The sequence below is a fragment of the Serinus canaria genome, chromosome 3, assembly GCF_022539315.1.
Source record: "Serinus canaria isolate serCan28SL12 chromosome 3, serCan2020, whole genome shotgun sequence".
Taxonomy (NCBI): Eukaryota; Metazoa; Chordata; class Aves; order Passeriformes; family Fringillidae; genus Serinus; species Serinus canaria.
In genome coordinates this window covers 53,042,228-53,065,466 of record NC_066316.1, presented here as the reverse complement: position 1 = coordinate 53,065,466, position 23,239 = coordinate 53,042,228, and the positions used below count along the sequence as shown (strand labels likewise).

General features: G+C 41.1%; 1 protein-coding gene across 1 annotated transcript in view; it reads left to right on the top strand.

The window, feature by feature from the left end:
- Positions 1–16,787: 16,787 nt before the first annotated feature.
- Positions 16,788–23,239, top strand: part of SNX9 (sorting nexin 9) — a 58,886-nt gene continuing 52,434 nt past the window's right edge. Inside the window, exon 1 of the mRNA XM_030235370.2 lies at positions 16,788–16,949. Coding sequence (XP_030091230.1) covers positions 16,938–16,949 — 12 coding nt within the window. The 5' untranslated portion in view covers positions 16,788–16,937. The remainder of the gene's footprint in view (positions 16,950–23,239) is intronic.

Here is a 23,239-nt window from a genome sequence, read left to right as displayed (position 1 = left end):
GGTTGACTAAAGCTATGTAAGTCATTAGAGTGAAATTCAAGATTTGTGTTGGTTTATGTTCTTACTGCCTGTACAGGATGCAACCTTGATAGTTGCTACATGATCTAACAGAAAAAAAGGTTGTGTCTTGTCCAAGGATATGTGTTAAATCTATTTTTTCTGTTGTATATCTAATTACAATCTAAACTATACAAATTATTTTTGTGTGTAATAGTTGCTGCTTCCTCCAAAGTATTTGTGACAGGCATCATAGCAGCTATCAAGGGCTAGCTTTTCCAAGACTTCTGTGCTCTGAGTCCAAGATTCTTCTGAAAAATTTCTCATGTGACACCTGCCTATAACCTGAGCTTGTGTTTGTTCAGAGATTTTATACTGTGCTGTAAAAAGTAGTCAGATATTCCACATAGGCCAGAGCCAGTTCTGGGTTTACTTGTGTTTACTGAGTCATTTTCTTCAGCAGGTCTGTCTGTAGGGGTGAGAGTACAAGGAACTTAGAGAAAAAATAGGGGGCAGCCAGCACTGTTTTGAGGATGAAGTTCAGCACTAGCACAGGTATGGGGCACCAGCCCCGTGCGCTTGCTCCAGTATAGGCTGCTGCTCAGAGACACCACCTTGTCACTGTTTTTCAAGCTCTTCCTGAAGCTCTTATCACATGGTCCTTATTTATGGTTATTGCATCAGGACAGCGTGAATAGGATCTATTTGCTGATGGGTGGAGGACTGGTTTGGCAGAAGAGCCTGATTCAATTTGTGAAGCAATTTGGCCGGTGGGTCATTAAAACACACACACACACACACAGAGAGCACAGCCATGTCTGGGGAGATGTGTAAGTAATGAGTAGCAGAGGAGATTAAACACCTGCTGACCCATCAGGTTTAAAGAGCTGGGAAAAGGATGTTGCCTCTAATCCAGAGCAAAGCACGTGATGAAATAGCAGCAAACTCATGGTTTAGGAATCCCTGAGTGGATAATTCAGCCTTTTCAGGCTGCAGTGATGAATCACTGAGTGTTTTTCTGGGTGTGAGCCCTCAGGTGAGGAGATGCTGGCCACACTGGAAGTGACCTCAACAACAAGCTCGCTGGCACAGATCAGGGCTTGTTCTGAAGCAGAAAGGCAGTGGACCAGCAACACAGAGCATACAGCTAGAGTTTAATTGTAAGGTTAGGATTAAATAATGATTTGTGAAGATTTAAGAGCACAGCTTTATTACATGTCTGAGGCCAGATAGGTACTGTTAGCATCTAGCTCAGCAAATGATAATTATACATGCTATCTTCAAAAGAAAAGTAATCTGAGCTGCAGTGAAATTAAGTTATAAAGGTAGCAGTGACTGGAAAAAAAGTGAGGGTTTTCTCTCTTCTTTGTCACTGCAAAGAGCTGATGGAGAGACATTCAGATTTTGTGTTTGGAGACTTGTGATCAAGTGTAATGTTGTTGTAGACCCATCAAATCAATGAAAATGCTTTAGGCATGGATTCAGTCATATTTCTGTGATCACAGGATGGTATATCCATCTTAAAATATAGCATTTGAACAAAATGCTAAAGTAATCTTAATACACTCAAGAGTTTTTAAAGTGCATATGAAGTTTTGACCAGGTAAGTTTGAGTAGCTGTGTGTACATACTCAATGGCTCACTATGATATTTCTGGGATATTTTGTAAAATGGGTTATCTTGTCATGCTGCAAGTACCTTCAAAAATAAGTTACCAAAAAAGCAAAGAACTAGAGACAAGCTAGCACAGCAAACAAAACTACCTGTCCCTGCATAAACAATGCTCCTGTGCTCCAAGAGGACAGACAGACAGACACCACTGTAATTGTAGTGAAGGCCAGCACCTTGCAGGCATCAACATTGCTGGAAATGAGGGTTTGGATGTCAGGAGTTTCCATAACCTCATTGCTCACAGAAGTTTGCTGTCTGGGCAGAAGTGCTGTTGCTGCAGCAAGCCAGCTCTGCCCCTGGCAAGGACTGCGTGAGGAGGGCAGTGAGGGAGAACTGCATTGAAACTTGACAAATCACTGCTGCTGCTCATTGCTTTAGGAATTGTGAGAAGTCAGGAAACATAAGACTTATTCCTCTTCACCTTCCTGATTGCCATGTAGGAGAATACATGGACAGCAGCAACCCAATTCTGCAGCCTTCTCCAAACCTGGTGGGTTTAAGGGGCAATCAATTTAAATTTCATAAAAGGACAGCTCTGCCTGTTGGCAGGCAACAGCTGAGTGCTCATTGTACTGAGTCATGCTCCCTTCCACGAAAAGAGGTTAATCTGTCTGCCCAGCCACAGCTCTGACTTGTGGCTCAACAGAAGTCTTGATCCAAAGCTTGTCCACGGTCAGTAAAGGGGTGTCTGTCTGTCAGCTTTGGTGAGACTAAAACTCTGTGAGGATTCCCAGTATCCAGATAAATCTGCTCAAGGGCTCTTTGGCCACAAAAAGGAATGCATAATGTCTAGTTTTAAGAAGAAACATGAAGAGTGTAGACATGAGGAGAGTCTGGTGTTTGAGCAGTGTCAGTGCCATTAAATTGCTGAATGGAGTTAATTCAGGAACTCCTTTGCTCACCAGGCTGTAAAGTCTCCATTAAAAAAATTTTTAAAACCCAACAAACCAAGCAGCAAACACTTCAGCTTTATTTGTGCTGTTATGAAAAGCTGAAAATTATAGAGGGGGGAAAAAAAGCAGCTGTTTACAATTTCCTGAAATTTGAGACAATGCAAAAAGTTTTATTTTGTCTTGATTTGCTATTTAAGTGCTAAAAGAAATTTCCTATAATCAAAAATGCTCTCTGCTTTTATAAATCCAACTGTACACATTCCACCAGCTGAGGCAAAGCTAACAGGTTTTGGAATGTGGCAGAAAGTTTTACTAATGAATGATTAGCATTTATCTCACAAATAATATCGCTTTGTTTCAGTCTGGCATAGGACAAAAAAGTATCTGAGTTTTAAAAGCCTCCTCAATAAATCATTACCATAAACTTAAAAACACCCATTGCACTTGAGAACAGGGAAATTGGAAATTAGCATGCTGACTGTGCTGACTGTGCCCTCCTGTAATTCTCCCTCTTAGGGATGGCTCCAGATAAAAAGCTGCTGCCTCCCACACCAGCACCTGCTCCAGCATTTTAAGTGTCAAGAGAGGAGCAGATCTGGTCTGGGGGCATCATTTTTTGTTGGGAAAAATTATCTGCCATGAGTCCAGAGAAATGGCTGGAAGGGTGGAAGTGATAGAGGGCACTTAGTGAGATAGCTACAGCTTGGTGGCTAAACAACTCTCTAATCTGTTAACACTTTGACTTTAAATATGGTCACTTTTACAGTATTTTCCTCCCACCTACAAGTTCCACAGTCCATGAGAATATGAAGCCCTATAGAAAATTTTTCTTTGGGAAATATATTAATCCAATATTATAATAAAATGTCACATGATTAATACTGTTCATTAGGATTTGTTTACTTCACAGACTTGGTTAATGAGGTCAAAACCAAGAACTTTTATTCAGAAATAGAGTACATCCACCTACATTTTAATTAATTAAAAACCAGACATCCCATTTCTCTTCTGCTGGTCCGTTGACCTCTGCCCCTAAAAGTCTTGCTCTGGCTATAGGATGGCACAGAACAGTTTGTGGGAACAGCTCCTCCACCCAGTAAAACCACTAATGTCACAGAAAGGACTTTGTGGACTAAATTCTTTTCTCCCTACACAGGGTCTATACTTCTAGGCCATGCTTGTCCACAGGTCCCTTTTGTCCATTTTTCCTTCTTTTGTATTCATGTGTTACCACTTGCAGTTTGGTTTTACTGTAGCAGATAACTTCCTACTTTAACAGCATTGAACTTTTGCCTATTTGATCTGCTGAGGTACTGGAATCAGGAGAATTCTGCCAGCTCTTCCACATACTTCCCATGCAACCTTGTGTGCCAGGCACTTGGGCTGGGCAGTATCATCCTTACTCATGGTGATGACCATGGAAAACACATGAGCAGTCCCACTGAGTGCTCTGGCTACAACACATGAGTGAGCAATCACCAGCGTGAGCAAAGGTTACAAAATCCTGTACATAACTTCTCTGCACCTGGATTAACTACTAGGAAAAAATATTATTTCATTTTCTTAATGAGCGGTGCGAGCTAAAATTCCTTAGCTTGAGAAGAAAGATACTGCAGAAGGGTAGTGGAATGACAGGATGAACCTCTTAAGCTCCCCATCCTATGTTGAGGTATTCAGTAGCTTTGATAATGCTCTCTCTGAAATCCTAAACAGGTGACTTCCTCCCAGGTGTGAAATATTCTGGGTCAGAGCCCAATTATTGTCTCTGAGCTGTGCTCCCTGGCCTTCTGCAGAACTTCTCTCTCAGAACAAGCATCATGATCAGATTTAAACATTAAATCTTCTTTGAAATATATTACTAAAAAACTTGACCGAAATCCATTCAGAAAATATCTGTTTCTGACATAAATTTTGAGTTTTTCTGATAGGGGTCTGTTTGTTTGTTTCCCTTTGACAGAAAAAAATTTCATGTTGTCTCTGCCAGATGAGGAAAACAGGTCATGTTGGAAACATGGGTAACATGCTGTCAGCACCCCCACCCCCAAACAAACCAATGATAAATGCTACTTGAAGCAGGTTTAACATATCTAAGAGATTAGGATCAGTCTTTGTCTCTACCCTAGATAGCTTGCTTTTAAATGTGACCTCTTTTCCTTGCCTAGACAGATGCTCTTTGTCTGCTGGGACCACTCCTGTAAAGCCATCCTGACAGCTACTTTGCTTCCCAGTCTCTCCCGAAGGGCCAAGGCTCTTCCAAGTGGTTTCCTCCTACTGAAAAGACTATAATTAGCTGCTTCCTCCATTTTCTTCTGTTTAAAATTGGTCTTATACAGCCTTTCTTCCTATCTTCTGAAGCCTCATCCCCCATCCTGTCCTGCTTTTGTAAGAGGAAAATGTAAAAGGAAATGCTATGCTATGGGAGTGTAAGCACATTGTTCAATAAAGGCAAAATACAAAATTTTATAGTAAAGAATCGACATTTTCTTCCTTTCCCATTGGGCTGTGGCTTATCTGCTACCCAAAATAGATACTACCTCCTTCTTTCTGAACTCTGACTTCCTCCACATTTATGCTAAATATTGTTATTATCCTGTTTATCTCAGTAACCCAATTATTAAGGTTTCCCTTATTGCTCCAGTATATTTTCCCCTATATTTAAGTAGCTGTATAATAAGCTTTCCTGTCCATTTCTATCAGTGGAATAGCTTTTGAAAATGTAAATCCAGCAACAGTACTCAGATTCAAAAACTTCAGCTAAGAATGTATTTTGAAAGAATGTTATGAGGAAATTCTTGGTTTATAAAGAATTTGTAGCTGAGAAGTCTCCAAAATCTTAAAAGCAGAGACTTTTCTTACAAAAAAAAGTCGGATTTCACGGTTAATTTAACAGAATTTAGTGTCAATGTTTTTAAACTTTTTCCAAAAAAATCCCCAAAACAAAGAAAAAACCAAACCCCCCAAAACCTCAGAATCTTAGCATCTTCTAAAAATTGGCTCTGCAAATTTAGGGAACTTGTCTTAGTTAAAACAAATTATGTGCCAGCTTTTCAGATTTTTCCTACTCAATTATGCAGGTCTCAAAGCTCAGATCACCAAAGAAATGACTGAAAAGCTATTTTAAGTTATTTCATGTGCTAGTTTATCCAAGCCAAGCTTTGTAATAAAAATGTGACAATTTGCATTCCTTTGTAATTTAATACAAATTTATTCCTTTTTAATTTATTATAAATTTATTCCTTTTAAATTTATTTCAAAGGAGGATAACTTTACAAAATAATTTTCTAGATTTTTGCATAGGCTTTGGCAAGTACACTCTTATCTACTGAACTTTATGTGTTTGAAAATAGATATACAGTACTTCAAACAGCAGCTCTGAATTATTGTGGAAGCATAGCTGTTAGCATGTGTTTCTTTTTAGCTTTCTAGCCTAGGACATTTTGTAGGACACACATTCACTTTGCCAGCTGAAGTTCTTGTTTCAGTCTCAGTCTTGAGAAGCCCTAAATCCTGTTGTTCATTTCCATACTTTGTTCCTGTCAGTTGTATCCATCAGTTCATAAATCTAAAGTCAAGTTGCTGAATCCAGAATCTCCACCCAGTCCAAAAGGCTTCTGCATGTCTTTGCACACCATAACTTTCAAGATGATTACCCTATCAAGACCTATAGAATAAGCACCCAGTTAAGTTTTGTGCTTCAAGGTACTCAGATTACATACTAGACAAATCTCACTTATTTCTTCACTGCTAAACATAAACTTCAGCTAAGGTCTTAATTAGTTAGTATTAACTAGAGGAATTTCCAGTAGTCAAAATGCAGTAGGTTGAACAGGGAAACATTTAAGATGTGAGCAGTTTCACCCAAACTCTCACAAAACTCTAAGACTACTCAAGAAGTTTATCCTGCTCCTTGTCTAAACTCAAGCTTATTGCTGGGTTTTCCTGGTCAGGATCTCTGCTATGGTAGGTCATCTACACTGGTATAAGCCAGTAAAGAAAGTATATGCCCTAGGAAATCCAGTGTGCCTGGGGATGTTCCCAGCCCAAAATGGAGCCAGAGAAAATGTCAGTGACTGCCTTTAGCCTATAATACAAACAGTCTCAGAAGACTGGCAAACCTCAGCAGTACTGTAGGCACTTGGTTCTGCTGTGTTGGCATTAGCACAGGTATCTTCTGCACGTGCAGATGTTCAGAGCAACAGCTGTGTGCACTTCCAGAGATTCTGTGACATGAGGTATCAGAAAGAAGAATCAGTACCTGTCACTGGGAGCACTTATGCTGAAGTTATGGGGAGCCCCACAAGCTGTTCTGCCATGAGGATTACACAGTAAAGCTCTTGTCTTGCTTGACAAATAAAATGTTCATTTGATTTTAACAGAAATATACTGTGACATCCCTTATCAGTGGAGACAATATTCTGCTTGAGAGAAAGAATGGCCAAATAATGATACAAGGCTGACAAGAAAGCTGACAAAGAAAAGCTATTACACATTCAGCTTTTATTTAAAATTACCTTTGGCCCCTAGAGCAGCCAGGGCACTTCCCCACATGCTTCTGCCACTGGTGGCAGATAATGAGCCTTAGAGAGAGCAAAGTACAGTAGCAGCAGTGGCAGCATCATCCCTGCCAGGCCCCAGCTCTCTGCTGATTCAGGTTGTCACTGAGCCAACAGAGACTTTCATTGCAAAACAATTAATCTACCAATGCTTTAAAACAAGACTGCAGCCCCTTTCCTCTTTTGACTGGCTCACTAAAAGCCCACAGCAAAGTCTGCTGGTTTAACTTCTCCTATGGATGGTAACATTCCAATTATTTTGACATTGTGAAACCTGGACTTTGCTAAGCAGGTAGGAGAAATAATAAATGCTATTAGGTTACTCTGAACTGTCTGTTGGCATTCATGTCCCAGGAGCCAACTGGTTGGAATAACAGCTATCAGGCTCAGTTATACTGGAAAGACACTTGAAGCAAAAACTGCCAGTTAATGGGGATACCTGAAGGAGGGATGGTGTCAGAGAAACTCAGCAGAAAACAACCTGAAGTGTCCCTTCTCACATGCTCTGTAATTAAACATAAGAGGAGTCAAGATTTTCCTTCAGAAAAAAACACTCCCAAGGGAGACTCAACATCTTACATAAAAACAAATGTGAGAAAATTACTCAGAATACAAAATCCAAGGCTGTAACACAGCCAGAGGCATTTGGCTGAGTGAGACAGCAGCAATTGCTGCAGGGGACACCACTGTAGATTTGGCTGCAGAGATGTTTCCAGGCAGCCAGCCCACATGAATGGAATAATGGCACCTACATTGCTGAGAGATGTCCCTGCTGGATCAGATCAGGCTATTCTGATGGCTGAGTTAAAGGAACAGTCCTTTTTGTTTAAAAGGAGCATATCTGGCTGTCTCATTGGGCACAGGATACACATGTATAGGTTTGCCTGTGTTAGGGAACACCTCTCAGCTTCAGATGAACAGCATTTTTGCAGAAGTTCCACCTTGCCTGTCTCCATCCCTCCCCAAATCATGTGACTGGGAGACTGGAGAGTTTAAGTCTTTAAGTCATCTGTCCTTGAGGAGAATTCTGCAGTTAGAACTACTTTTGTGCACGGAAGCTGCTGAACAGCTGGAGCCTGAGGAGAAAAAAAACAACCAACAAATGGTTGTTGCCAGCTGGGGTCAAAGCAGAAGCTCAGCGGGGCTTGTTTGGAGATTGCTAGGGAGAACAATAAAGAGGTTAGCAATGAGAGAAGTGGCTTCTTCAAAAGTGAGTTTCTGTGGACTGGGAAAAACTTCTTGGCAGGTCAGGAACCACCTGTAGGGACCAGAATGAGGTAAGGCCCAGATTTTTATCAGTGTTGCAACTGCCTCCTTGATGGTGGTCTGCAGTGCCCAGGGCTCACTTCTCTGCAGAGACACTGTGGGCCTGGAAAGGTGCTATGAAACTCTTCAATTTCACTGCCATTAAAAATTTCAGGGAAAAGTGATCTCTGGATCTGATGTGGAATTAAATCTTTGAATTTGCTTTGCAAGGAAAAGAAGGAGATGGTTAGGAAACTTGACAGGTCAACAATTTTGGAATGTGGGAAAACTGTTCAGTGTGGGTACAGTCCTTCATAGGGAAGGCCATGACTGTAGATTGGATGGCCAGAGCCTGCCTCCAGTCCTATCTCACACAGATGCAGGGCAAATCCTGCGTTGTTTATGGTGGAAAACAAAGCTTGGAAATAGAAGATTCACAAAAGACAACTAAAAATATTTGGTTTCATGACTCACTGCAGTGCTTAAGGGGTTTTATGTTTGTTTGGGGTTTTTTAAATGTCATATTACAGTCACATTTCCTCTACCATTTGTTATCATAACTTTAAGGAGTTTCTTTTCAATTTAATTTTGTGACATTTTCTGTAGCAGCAATTTTTTATTCTTCTGACCACCTTGGACTAATGCAGCAATGACAGGAAAACACCAGCAACCTTCTAATAAAGAACACCTTTCAGGTAAACACACCACTGGAGACAAACTGAATGATGTGATTTGCTGAAAAACCCCACAGATTGGGTTCAAGAAAATGAGAAAAGGTGACCATCATATAGCTGGTCTTGTCCTCAGCATCTCTTAGGTAAGCTCACTGCAGTAATTTCTAAATGTCAGCTGTTACTTTGATAGCATAGTGCTTTTGTATTTGTTCAGTGACTGCTTTTGATGTCAAGAGCAGCTGCATTCAGTCTTCTTTATTTTAAAAAAAATAGAGTAGAGCTTAGCATCTGAAAAAATTTGCTTTGTGTGACTAACCACAAACAGGACACATGACTGAGTGGTGCTGCGTTTGCTGTGTTCCCCTTCAGTTTGAACAAGTAAACTTAAAGGGGAACTCTCAATTAACAGAATGTGTTTAGAGCTCCTCATCAAAGCAAGCTCCAAATTTTACCCTCTATCAAAAAAAAAACCAACCAACCAACCAACCAACCAAAAAAAAAAAAAAAAACAAAAAAAAAAAAAAAAAACCCAGGAAAAGTGAGAGGCAGAATTTGCTCCTCTTTGTCTTCTCTCTTTAACCTCAGTGTAAGAGTCAGATTTCCAGGAAATAGTTGTAGGGTTTTTGACATCTGCCTTTCCTGGGTAGCTAGAGCTATCCCTAGGGCTGCTTCTGATAATTTGAAGAAAAGAAGTGCCAGCTAGTATGAACATCTCACATGCAGAAAGAAGTGAAGCACTTAAATCCCTAAGGTATCATTTTTATTTTAACACTGGTAATAAATTAAATGCTTGAGTAGAGTCATTGGTCTTGCTAGTAATACTGGATTTTTAAAAAAGGTTAGAATACTTAATTCTATAAAGTACCTTGGAACTGCCAACTATTTAATACTCCTACTAATCAATTATCTTGTACCCTGCAACCAAAGAAAACTGTTTTTCTTCAAAACCTTAGGCAATGTTACAAAAAAACCCATAGATACTTGAAATTTTCTGACCTGCCCACAGTCACATAATTTGCTTAGCAGCAATGAAAGATATTCAGCCTACAAAGCCTCTTTTGTAGCCAGCATCTAGTCATAGGCTTTCCTTTTTCTTCTCTTGTGCATTATTATCTCTGTACTGGGACAGCATGATCTTTAATGGCTACAATGTGCAGAAACAAATCATAAGGGTCTAAGGGACCTTAGGATCCCAAGATCCTCTCTCAAGAGAGGATAAACTTATAAGAGGTCTACATCTAGTTATAGTACAATGCAATTAATGAAAGCTTCTACTTGCTCCCTTTATTTTATCTCCCCTTGGGTTTATCTGGCCTAGAAGACAGATTATGCACTGGAGATCTAACATGGGTTGACACAAGTGAGAAATTTATAAGCATTAGAAAGAGGCTTCATTGCTCTTTCTCTAGCTGCAGGGCACCCTAACCCTACTAAAGAGAACACTTAGTGGAAATTAATACTACTTTGCATTTGCTCTGAAGCATTTCTCATCACCTTGACCTTGAAGTGATCGTTAAATGTGGGTTTATGAATGCAGGGAGACCTGCAGATCAGCAGCTTCTTCCTGTGAAATAATTTCACTGACAATTATTTCTAAAGGGATCAGTGACTCAAAAAAATATTTGATGGTTAAAGGATGCTAAAGCCTGATTTAGTCTTTTTTGGTGATCTCATAATACAAATGCTACAGGACTGAATTCATTGTGTATGGAAACACAGCCAACAAGAGACCCTGAAATCCCCAAAATTTCCATTATGAAAACTGAAAAAATGTGACAGAGTAATACACTGTTAGAAATGGAAAATCACAAACTATTTGAAAGGTTGGAATTGTATTGCCCCAAAACATCTGTCTGTGTCATGGGGAAAAATTGTGAGTGAATGCTGTGCTCACTGGGGAGCAAAGAGTAAACCAGGGATACAATACATTTGAAACCTGTGCTGGTCAGTTGAAATGATAATTCTTGTTTTCATAAAGAGAGCACACAAATTAGTATATTTACATTTAAAAGCATATACTCATGACAGAGCATTTATCCACAGGGTCTGCAGCTTTGCTTGCTCACTGTCACAATGCAGAGGAAACCATGCCTTACAAAGGTTTGATACTGACTTGAATTTTAATATAAATGCCCATAGATTTGACCCAACTTTCATTAAGCTGCCTCAAAACCCTGCAGGCTGGTGCTACACTGGCAGACTCATAGTGTGCCACTGCTCCCCTCCAAAGAAACTCAGAGACCAGCACAGAAGGGCTCAGACCACATTTGTCCTTCCGTAGCCTTCTGTAGCTTTCTACTCAGTGAGGATAAACAGGCTGGACCTTCATCTCAACATGTCAGCAAAAAATAATCGTTTACATCTTTGTCACAATCAGCTATCTTATGTGTTGGAAGACAATTTGCATGCCATCTTAAAAAGCAAAAGCTTATTAAAGTTGACCTCATCATTTATTGACTTGTACATTTAGGTGAATACGCAGTGGATCACACTTTTGTTGCTTTGCTTGTTGAAACTGCAGTCCCCTGAGATGTGAGGGCACAGCAGCTGGCACAGCCCTTCCACCTCAACAGGAAAAATGGAAATAAGCCACAGGCAGACAGCACTCCAGATGGAAAGGGTCAGTGGTGGTAAGAATCAATAGTGCTAATGGTATGTCACTTTTACTAAAGCTAGCAAGAAGAAAATGGAAACATCCCTTTTAAAATATACTTTTTACTAAACTGTATTCTATTTTTCAGGAAAGCTGAGTTCAAAATCTCTTGATCCCAGTAGCCCTTGCAGTGAAACACAAATGAACATAGAGTATGAACAAAAGATCTAAACCATCTAAAAGTGCATGACATATATGTAGGTACAAGTATCCCATCTCAGATGTAAGCATCTATAATACCAGTGTACAACTCAGAAGGGCATGTAAAAAAGTAAGAATTTTATTAGTGTTAGGTGTTTTAAGAAGCACCTTGCACAAGAAAGCATGATTTTTGTATAATTTCTTTCAAAGCTTATACTGCTATAAATTACATATATCTATCACTGATTATTCTGCTGAAAAGTGAGAAAAAGAGTACCAGAATTGTTCAAAACATTGGTTACAGTAAAGGAAAAGAGGGAGAGAAAACCTGGTCCCTCCACTATTACCTAAAGAAAGAATAGATCATCATGACTAAGCAAGCTCTGAACTGTTGCAGCCATGGTGCTCATCCATAAGGATATGCACTAGGTATTTAATCCATACATCTCCCTCTCCCCTGAGTGTGATCAAAGCAGCACCAAAACATGAGCTTTGCAATCAACTTCACAAAAGAAAAAAAAAAAAGGAAAAAAGATAAAGACTGCTTTCAAAAAATTGACCATGTCTGAAAGCCCATTGCAGCAACATCTTGTCTCTGGAACACCCATCCTTTCTTTCTCTTGCTCTCTCTCTCTCTCTTTTTTTATGGATTTTTAACAGAAAATTGAATCTGGGGAGTTCACCGTGACTTCAAACTGTTAGCTTCACAAAGATGTGTTAAAAACACCCCAACACCCTGAGTAAAGAATTTGGCAAAGCGTGGCATTGCACTTTTCCCACAGTGTAAAGAAAACAGCGTATTCATACACAGCACAAAACCAGTCTTGGCTGTATGTTTATTAGAAATATAACTATATAAAAACAGAATTTACCTTGAAAAGGGCTAAAATTATATGCCACAGTTCAGATAATAATGATATTGGATTGTCAGCTCTAAGAAGATAAAATCCTTAATTCACAATCAAATGCATGAAGAACAGTTCTTCTCAGAATTGCTTATTTGGAGAGAAATTCAGAGACTGAAAACTCACAGGAATTTGGGTGCAATTTTGGGTGGAATTTTCTAAAGCAGCTTTTCCAGGAAAGTCTGGAGCTAAAATCCAACAGTATTTCAGGACTGCCTTACTGTTTTGATAGTGATCTTCCAGCACCAGGTGCAGAGTAAGATTGGAAAATGTGTCTGTAATCTCCTGAGCATCATTTTAAACTGCCATGCAGAGTTCTGGGTAAATGAGAGGTAAAATTGTGCTTTCCTGCAAATGCCATATGATCCAAGATTTCAAATACTTTGTGTCCAAAAGTTCCCAATGTAAAACAAAGGAAAATATTAGCATTTTTTCCCTTAGAATACATTTTGTTAAATGTATTTTTCAGATACATTTGCAAGTGATGCCACTGGACATTCCTGAACAGAGCAATTCACAAATGGGATTCAGCAGCTGCTCCCTTCCTGCTCTGTGCAGATAACATTAGGTTTCATGCATGTGACAGCTTCTATCATTTTCTGTCTGAATCTGGGGGAGGGAAGGATACAGAAGATAGGAGGAAGCAAAATTCTCAGAAACATTGAAGAAATGGTGTTAACACAATTGTGAAAGAGAAACTGCTGCTCAGCTGAGAGGAAACATGACGCCCAAAAACCTCTTGGAGAGAAGGGGGTGAAGGTGTGCAGATATGACTTTTGAAAATGAAGAATACAGTTCTTATTTGATTCATAAACCAAATACATTTTATTTTGAGGCTTTAAAAATGTGAAAAATCTCTACCCCTTCTTAAAACAAGAGGTGTGTATCAGGTGACTAAGGTAAACATGATAATTAAAAAGAATAAAAAAATAGTTGGAATGTTTTTGTAATTGCTCCCTAGTCATTGTTAGGCTTTCCTGATTAATGTAGTTAGAAACCTCGAGCTAAAAGCATTTAGTGTGGAACTGATGTTATCGTGCACACCACATTGTTAGGCTTTCAACCAAGAAAAAAATCACTTCTGCCTTTATAAAAAAACCTTTGAAAATAAAGACCTAGGACAATATAATCTCCGTAGGCCTCCTGCAAAGACTTCCCAAAACCATGCATTTGACAGCCTGCTCCATTTGCAAAGTTGTTGCCAGTAGTGATAATTGCTGCTGAAAATGCCTCCAGAGGTGAGGTGAACGCCTCAGGGCCACCTCAATCACCCAGCTACTGCTAGGGGCACAAACAGGGGCTTCCAGCAGGGACAAATCCAAGGAGCACCACCTCAAGGAGCTCCAGAGGATGGTAACTTATAAACCCAAAATGTAGTTCTTTCTCCAGATGGTTTTCAGTTTGAAGGTTATTTGAAGAACACTGTTTCTTTATCATTCCCCACCAAGTTTGCACAAGTCAGAACATACAAGGTCACTGACTTCCTGTGAGCTTGAAGCTACAGGCAGGCCTTGCTGAGCAGAGAACATACTCAGCAAATGTTCTCAGTGTCCCTTCTCAGAGTCCATCTTTAATTTAAAAAATCTGCATATCACTGTTGGCAGGACCTTTTCATTTGATGAGGCTCTGCAGAAGATCACTTCTCCCCGAACTCTGAGTTCCTGGGAACCACTGTAGACCAGCTAGCTGAGAAAATACACACCTAGTAGAAATCTGTAGAGAGAAGTTACTTATGTGCAGGGTAAGAGATTTTCTTCTGTTACTGATTGGTTTTTTTCTGAGGTGGAGATATTTGTTATAGCATACATTGGTGCTTTAGTGCAAAGTGAATAATTAGTCAACTGTGTTTGAAAGCTGATAAGCTCCACATAGAGCACTACACTTCAAAACTACCAAATGCTTAGATATGTAAACAACCCCACTGAAGCCACTGAGATTTCTTTTATGTCTAATGCTAAGCAAACATCCAGTCCTAATTAACTAGGACATAGCTTGGTAGCAGAAAAGTAACTAATTTCAGAAGTCTGGGAAATTTTAGGTGGTTTCATTGGCAATTTGTGGGTGTTTGGCTCTCTGTGTTAAGAAATAATAAAGCTTACTGCTAAGAAGGGATAGGTTTACTTGTAATCCAGAGTGATTCTTAAGAATATCTTCATTGAAACAAGAATTAACAACAATTGATTGCAAATAGTATTGGGAAAATCCCATTAACTTTTTGTTCCTCAGAATATTCTCTCACAGTGAAAGAAATGGTAATATTTCCCTCATCCCACAAACTTGTCAAAAAAGACATTTTCAGGAGTACCTCACAGTGGAAAACTGTGGAGGCTTTAAGCACACAGAGAGGCTGAACAAGTCATGACTGTGCTGTTCATTCTCCAGGTGGCAAGCAGAGCTCTGCTAAACCACACTGGGTAGCAGCTGCAAATTAAACTTTTCTGGCAGTAAAGGATGACACAGACTCAAGCTTATGCTAAAGCCACAATTATTATATTTCACATAGCAAAGCAGCATCTGGAGAAAGGACAGAGGGTGCTTCACAGTCTTATCAGCTGGGGATCCCTAAAGGAGACAGTGCTGGGTCTCTGGGCATCGTACCTCTCCCCTTTTTATAAGATGTTCACTAAAGGACTGGATCAAAACATGCCATGTTGGAAAGATTGTTGCTGAGAAAGTGGAAGAACATGGTATCTTAGTACAGAAATGAAGCCACCTTCAGGGAGTTTTGCTTGTAAGGTAGATGAGATGCCAGTCTACTGATGGACCACATGGCAAAACTGATGCTAAATATAATACTTCAGCTTAAGGGTGGTGTCCTACAATGTTACTTGTGAGCCACGCAGGAAGGTTTCACTTTAGGTACTGCTGTTCCATAAGGAAGTTGGAAATGTTGTATTTAATTGAATTCTGAAAAAGCTAAAACCAGAAGCAAATGAGTTTGGAAATTTCTGAAGTTAATCAGTTTAATCACTCAAAAAGTGGTGGCAAATGAACAGCCAGCTTCCTCTTATTTCCTCATTCTCACTTTCCATGGAAACTATTTCACAGGTCCAACTAGGAAAATTTTTTCCAGTGTTCAACCTGTGAACGTATTTTTCTCTTTTAATAAAGCTCTCACTGAGAAACTATACCAATAGCAGAAAAAAAGCTTGTAATTCTATGGGCAAGGAAATATAGATGTAGAGTTTTATGCAGTTTCCCTACAGCCTACCTGCCTCCTAGGGCTCTCCCTGGTGTCCCTGATGATTACACTGTGTATTTCCTTCTACAGAAAGGGAGTCTCCTGATTCCAGGCCAACCACTATAAATACACCAACAAGAAGCTGCACTTTTTGGATGGTGCAGTACCTTGCACGATCACTGCCACCGTATTTTCAAATTCCCTTTGTTTTAGCCTCCCATCTCATCTCTCCTGCAGGCCGGGAGTCAAGTGGGGCTGCAGGCAGTTTTTATGAGACGGTCACAGAGCGTGCAACAGGAGCGCTACCGACCTTGAGCAGCTCGCTCCTGGGTGCCTTTTGCTGCTGCTGATAACTGCTGTACACCAAGGCCCGGCCGAAACAGGTCAGGGACGACGTACACCGCCCTGGCAGCCGTGGATGGAGCCTGGCCGAGGAAAAATTTGCTTTCCTTGCTGTATGGTTGCTTTGAAATTTCCATTCAAAGGCACCCGAGGGGCACATAACGCCTTCCTGCGGGCTCTCTCCCTCACGCGAGCAAATTTGAGGCCAAACACTGACTACAAAGCAAAGCCATTGAGGGCAGGGGGGGTGGGCGACGTCCGCCCGCCGGCCCCCATCGCCCCCGGGACGGGCCGGGGCGGCTCCCCCGGGGATCACCGCAAAGCAGCGGGTGCCTCCCTCCCCCGGGCCCTGCCGGAAAGGCTGCGGGCGAACAGCCCCAACAGCGTCCTCGGGTGCCGAGCCGAGCTCAGCCGGCGGAAAGGGCGGCCGAGGCGGGGGCATCGCGGCGTGGCCACATCAGCCCCCGCCTGCCCAGCGCCGGCGCTTGGCTGCTGAGGCGCACAACGGCCCCCAGGAGGCGGCGGCGGCGGCCGGGGACGCTGAGGAGGAGCCGCCTGCGCGGCCCAGCGGCGGCGGCGGGCGGGCCGGACACACCGACCAACCGACCGACGGACCGAGCAGCCGCGGCACGGAGAGAGGGAGGGAGGGCAGAGCGGCAGCGCAGCCCGCGCCGGCAGCGCCATGGCCACCAAGGTGAGCAGCGCCCGGGGCTCGGGAGGCGGCGCCGGGGCGCCCTCTGTGCCAGCGGGCCCGGCCGGGCGGGCGGGAGTCCCGGGCGGGCCGGGGGTCGGGGGAGCCGGTCCCTCCCCGGACCCTGCCGCCGGCCGCGGGAGGGACTGAGGGACGCCGCGCTCGGGCCTCGGCGCCACTGCCCGGCCCCTGCTTGGGGCTCGGCGGAGCAGCGGCGACTCCGGGGCGGGGGAAAGTTGTTTTTCTGCTGTGTTTGTGCCCTTCCGTCCCCACTCCTCGGCGGAACGACCGTGGGGTCGAAGAGCCGCCGGAGGCCGAGGGTGCTGCTCCTGCAGCCCGGGCGCCCCTTGCCCCGCTGCCACCGAGCCCGGGGAGCGGCGAGGCGCTGGGAGAGGCCTCGGCCACCGGCGGGCCCGGCTGTCCCGGCCCGGCTGTCCCGGCCCGCTCGCCCCCCGCCGCCCCGGCGCGTCAGGGCAGCTGATGCTGACCCCCTCGGTGGCATCCGGGGGTGGCTGTGCCGTGTCTCTGGTGGGAGCCCAGAGTCCGCACTGCGCGATCTCTTTAGAGTAAGCTGTGATTTTACACGCGAAAAAAAAAAAAAAACAAACCAAACCCAACAGCAACAACAAAAAAAGACAGGAAGTTAAATTGTTTTGTTCAGTTCTTCAACAGTATCTGCTGCTAATGCCGCTGTCAAAATTAGCCCATCCTATCTGAAAGTGGCCCCTTTCTAAACAAACAATATTTGTTTACTATATTGGTTGATGAAAGCATCTCTGCTTGTGTAGGTGTGAGTTAACATGCATCAACAACTCATCTGTGACTTGTCTAAGTATCTCAGGAAGACTTTTTTGGTATTTGAAGTATTACTTTGAGTCACCTGATTCCATTAGGTTGGCCATCAGTTAAAAAAACTTCCTTTTACTGAGGCCTTTCTCATACAGTGCACTACTTATGTTGCTCTTCTCAGCGTTGAAGAAATTCCACATCTTGAATGTGTCAGATTTAGTGTATAAGTAGCTGTCTCTGTAACCATGTAAGCTGATGGTGGCTCATGTTTGGGTAAACTTTTTCCGAAGCACCGAGAACTTGATTTTAGATTTCAAAATCACTTAGGCAGTTTAAAAATACAGTGAATATAGTCAATATCGTGAAATTTATGTTTCTGCTGAGCTTTTAGAATATTGTTGATAGACTTGGTTTTTACATTGGTGGGTTCCAGTAATTCGTGGGATGTGTGTATGAATATATTTTACTCAATCTAATGATTGTAGGTAGCAAGAAAATTATTCTGGTGGCTATATACCACATAATACACAGTATGTGAGGCAGATACTGTACTAAACCAGTGTACTGTTTCTCAGCTCACTTTGGGGTGCACTATCCTCATGGGATCCTGTGTTCTATGCCAAACACATGATCCATTTTATTCATACATTTGGAAACTTTCACTTTGCTGTTCTTTAAATATTTTTTGGAAACATTATGGCCCCAGACGGAAGGGCGTATAATTTCTGACTTCCTAATCCAGACTGGCTTAAAATCAGGTGGTGCAATTTTTTTCATTCTACACATTGCAAGATATCATAATGTACTTTGACTTGAAGGCTAAAATTGGTAAACGGTAGTCAGGAAAGAGTTGGTATTTTATTGCTATTATTTTGCTATGCTGGTAACTCTGAGCAGTACTGAAGAGAAGCTTACTTTATTTTCTGTGAGCTCTGCCCAGGAGATGGGTCCCTCTCTGCAAACTGCCCTGGTCTGGATTTTATTTTGTTCACATTGTGTGAACATCAGCTATAGTAAAGGATATATTGTCTTTTTGAACAGTGTAAGGGAGTAACTGGCTGAGAAAACAGTTTTTAGGAGCTCAGCCAATTAGCCAGTCACCATTTCATTTGGAAAGTAATTTTTTTTTTAATTGTAAACAAATTTCTCACCTTCTGCTTGTGCTCTTTCACAAATTGCCTCCTTTTGAAAGAAATATGCAAGGTGTATTTGTATTTTATGTGAAGTGTTAACAAAACTAAACTGTAAGTAGTTGTCTGGAGTATGAATTTTTTGAACTTTGTTGGTGTCAAATCCTATATTAGCTGATAAGGGTGACTAGCAGTCTGGCCTGGCCTGTGCTGCACGGGCTGTTAGTGCTTCCTGAATCGATTCCTGTTTAAACTAGAACATACTTTCCTTGGAAGGCTGGGGGCAAATGCAGTCTTGATTTGAATGCTTTCAATGATGAAAAATTCAGTCTCTCTTTTTTGTTGATGTTTCTAAACCATCTCTCTTGCTGTTGATGCATCTTTCTTTTGAATCTGAACTTGCCCAGCTTCTCTTTTCAGATTTATCATTTTCCCTACAAGATTTACAAATGCTTGAATCAAGGTGTTAGATTTCGTGAGGATGGAGGATGCAAATAGGTATTTCTTCCATAGCTATCTTGTAATCCTTGGCCAGTTTTCTTGCTCCCACTTTGATAAACCACAGCAACTAAATTCCTTGAGTTTTCATGTATGAAGATGTGATATGCAGTTGTGTAATGTACTGACTCTTTTCTGTACCATTCAAAATCAATGCAAAGGGGAAAGGACTACTATTTTCATACCAAGAAGCCTTTACTGATGCTTTCCTAGCATATTTGTTAGCTGGCAACTTGGTAGGGAGTCTTCTGTCAAAGCAGGTGGGGTGGCTGTAGGCCTTAAGCACTCTGAAGGCTGTGGAGGCTGTGTCTGATGTTGTGAGCTACATTAGCAGTGGCCATTGCTCCTTCTCCTTTCTTGCTCCTCATCCCATGCTGTATGTACATCCCAGGAGTCTACTCCAACACCTGTCAGGCCTGTTTTTAAGATACAATAAGTTGCTGAAATAGGAAAAATATTCACTGAATAGAAACAGCAGCATCATTTCTCCCGTTCTAGGTAGTTGCAGTAGTTGAAAGTTTGCTCAGAGCTGATACAGAAGGTTGGGTGGGGTGGTACAGTTGGCAGCAGGAGACTTTCACAAAGAAGGGTGAAAATATAAATGGGAAATGGGGGATCTAAGGCTTCTGGAGGCAGTTCTTCTGTCGGCTAGATCCTTACTGTAGCTTGGCAGTGGACTTTGTGGTTTGCTCAAGGTTATGTGCTCAAAAAACTGAAACAAATGTTAAGCCCTATCAAAATAAGAAAAAAAACAAGGTTGTTTAGGAGACTTCTAGCATTTCACAGTCATTTAACTGAACCCGACTTCAGAGCTAAAGTAATTTCATGTCCACATTTAAGAACCAGTGATTTAAGCTAGATACTTTTATTTTGGATGCTTCCTTCAGAAACAGAGTTAACCTTACTAATTCCTTCTTTTTAACTGTGTCACAAATGATGTGACACAGAAAGTGGCTGAGCCTAAAATATTTTCTAAACTTGGTCACAAGGAAGATGCAGTTAAATATTTCTGTCACAGTTGCTTACAAAAGCCACAGGTGAAATTGTCATTCTTCTATTTGTTCCTTTGTGGTTTCTTTGGCCTTTCCTATTCTTTCCCCACTAGAGTTTGCCAAGTCCTAGCTTTACTCATGTCCTTTCTTTTGTTTTTGAGCTTCATTGAATAGGGAGAACTAGAAATGTCAGGAAGTAATATGCTGGCTTTTAAACAACATTCTCTTTACCTTAGCCTATTTTTAAACTTATTTATTATTTTAAAATGTAAGCAAGTCCTTTTCTTGAAAAGGCTGATGTTTTGCCGTTTGTTAAGCCCTGATTTCAGAAGGAAGTGAGAGAACTGAATAGGCTCTGGGCAAGACAGTTCTTCCAGTTTTTTTGGAACCTGTGCTGATAACATGTGGTGAGAGTTTTAATTTAGAAGTTGAAACTAGGCGCTGATTTATTGGTGTAACATTGTTGATGTTGGTGACATTGCTTTCCCAAGAGAGGTATTTCATAGTTTTTGATAAGCTTTGTGAAGTTGTGCCCCTCTTACTGTCAATTCCAACAGATTTTTTTTTCTTTATAACTTTGAGGACTCATTTATCGGTTCTGTTTTCAGGACTGGGCCCCTTTTTGTGGGAGGAAATCCTTTGAAATGAAAGCTTAGGCTGCATATTCTGTTCTTTAAAGAAGATACAACTTAACAATACTTCTAAAACAAGGAAATGTTGTTCAAGGCTTTCTTATCCGTCTAATGACGTTGGATTTTCTCTTTTAATGTCACGGCCAGGTATAGTTGAATTCAGCCTGGTTCTCGTAGTTGTGGTGAAGGAGGGCCGTGATTTACATATGAAAATTTCAGGCAGGGAAAGGTAGCAACACATTAGCCTTAAAGATTATTATCCCTAAGTGTGTATCCTTCCTTTCATCTTTCTTTTTCATTCTCTATTACTCTCAACAGTGTAAGGCTTCCCAAAGAAGTCCCACATTTATACCATCACTTGAGTTGGTTAGAAACAATTCTTTGTTCTGATTTGCAGCTGGGAAGTGAAGCATCCTTCTGTGCTAAACCCTCCAAAATACCCAGACTTTGTGTTCTGTTAATCTGCATTCTGCATTGTCCTAACTTTGGAAGTAGACTCCTTTCATAAATCTCATCTTAAGGGAAGATTCAGTTAATAAATCTTAGACATCTGTGAGTTGGGATGATCCACTACTATGCAGGTCACGTCATAATCCATTCAACATGTTTCGTTATTTAAATTCAGCAAAACAAGACATAATACAAAACATGAGATCACAGATGATCTGTGTACTTAGGTTGTGATGGAACAAAATTATAGGTGAAGTAATAATTTTGATGTTACAGTCTAATGATATGAAATGTTGTTGGGTCTTTTAGGCTAGTATTAAGTAGATGTGGGGATACTTCCTGGGGCTTTTTAGATTATTTTGGTTTGGTGGTTTGTTTTTTAAGGGGAAACAAGTTGACTAGAGAAGGGCAAAATGTTTGGTAATGCAGATTAGCCACAAATTTCTGACCTAGTGGAGGAGCGAGATGCTAGGATGAGCATGAGAACTGATGCAGTTATTTTATGAAGACACAGGTTTTCTGTTCTTATGTCTTTCTGTCCGGCCTTATGGTCTTTTAAAGGTTCAGTGATATGTGGTTTATGTTACATTGCAGCAATTACCAGTTCAAGGTTTCTCATTTTTGTGCTGGAAAGCTGGAGAGCTGGTAAGATTCTGAGTGATGCTGTGCTTGAGTAATGATTCCTCTGACTCAGTTTTTCAAAGTTATTTTGAGCACCTAGGCAGAGTCATCAGAGACTCATTACCAGAGGTCATAATTTAAAAACATGATTACAGCAGCCAAAGAGAAGGAAGTCTGATATCAAATGTCATAAGCTACATCTGGTTTTTAGATTCAGAGTTTCAAGTTTTCACTCTGGTAGAATTTCTCGTATATTGGTATTACTTCAGCAATAAAGCTTTACAGTTAACTGTAGCTTCGTAAGAAGGTTTATTTTCTGCATTCTTTCAAGGTTTTCCTCTGAATTATCTTCGTCCTCAGATTTTCAGGTCTTGAAAAAAGTCCTAGAAGAGTGTCTGAATATTCAGTAAGCCTCTCCTTATTTGATTAGGGCATCTGGCAAATTTCAAAGTTTACAGGGATCACCACAGTAAAAATCATTTGAGAATTTTGCCATTTCAAATATGTGGGTTCCCTCCTGTATTAAATTTACAAGCAATTGTGACATTTATGATGTTGGAAGCAGACTTTTGAAGCATTTTAAAAGCAGGTAATAGAGAGGAGACTGTAAAATAGTGGGAGTGATTTGTTTCAACCAGCCCTGCAAGAGAACAGATGAACATTTAGATATCTAGAATGGTTTCAAGTAAATAGATATTGCAGTGTTTAGCTTTTAAAGCTAAACCTCTTCTATTTCAAATCGTGTTTCACAATTACAATTTCTCCGAATTCACTTTACACTTCTCGGAGGGCTGAAAATCAGAGCTTGTGCTTTTATTTTCTTTTGTTGCATTCCTGCTTTCTCAGCAGTTTATGGTTGGAAAGGAGCTTCCCAAGTAACTGAAAGTTCAAACAACAGAGCAATTTTGTAGTAGTCCAATAAGCAAAATTCAAGTGCTACCAAAGAGAGAGAGAAAAAAAGTATATTGCTTACAGGAAAATGTAACTTAAACTCTGAGAATTATCACTTTATTTCCCAAACCTTCTTTATCTTTGAGCTTTGTATGAATAAGAAACCTCTGTCAACAATATATTAAAAAAAATAAATTTAAGAGCAGAATCATTTAACTTTGGCAGATAGTCCTCTGTAAGACCCACAGTAAGGGGAGAAGGGCACAAGGAACAGCTCTTCCTGTAGGGAG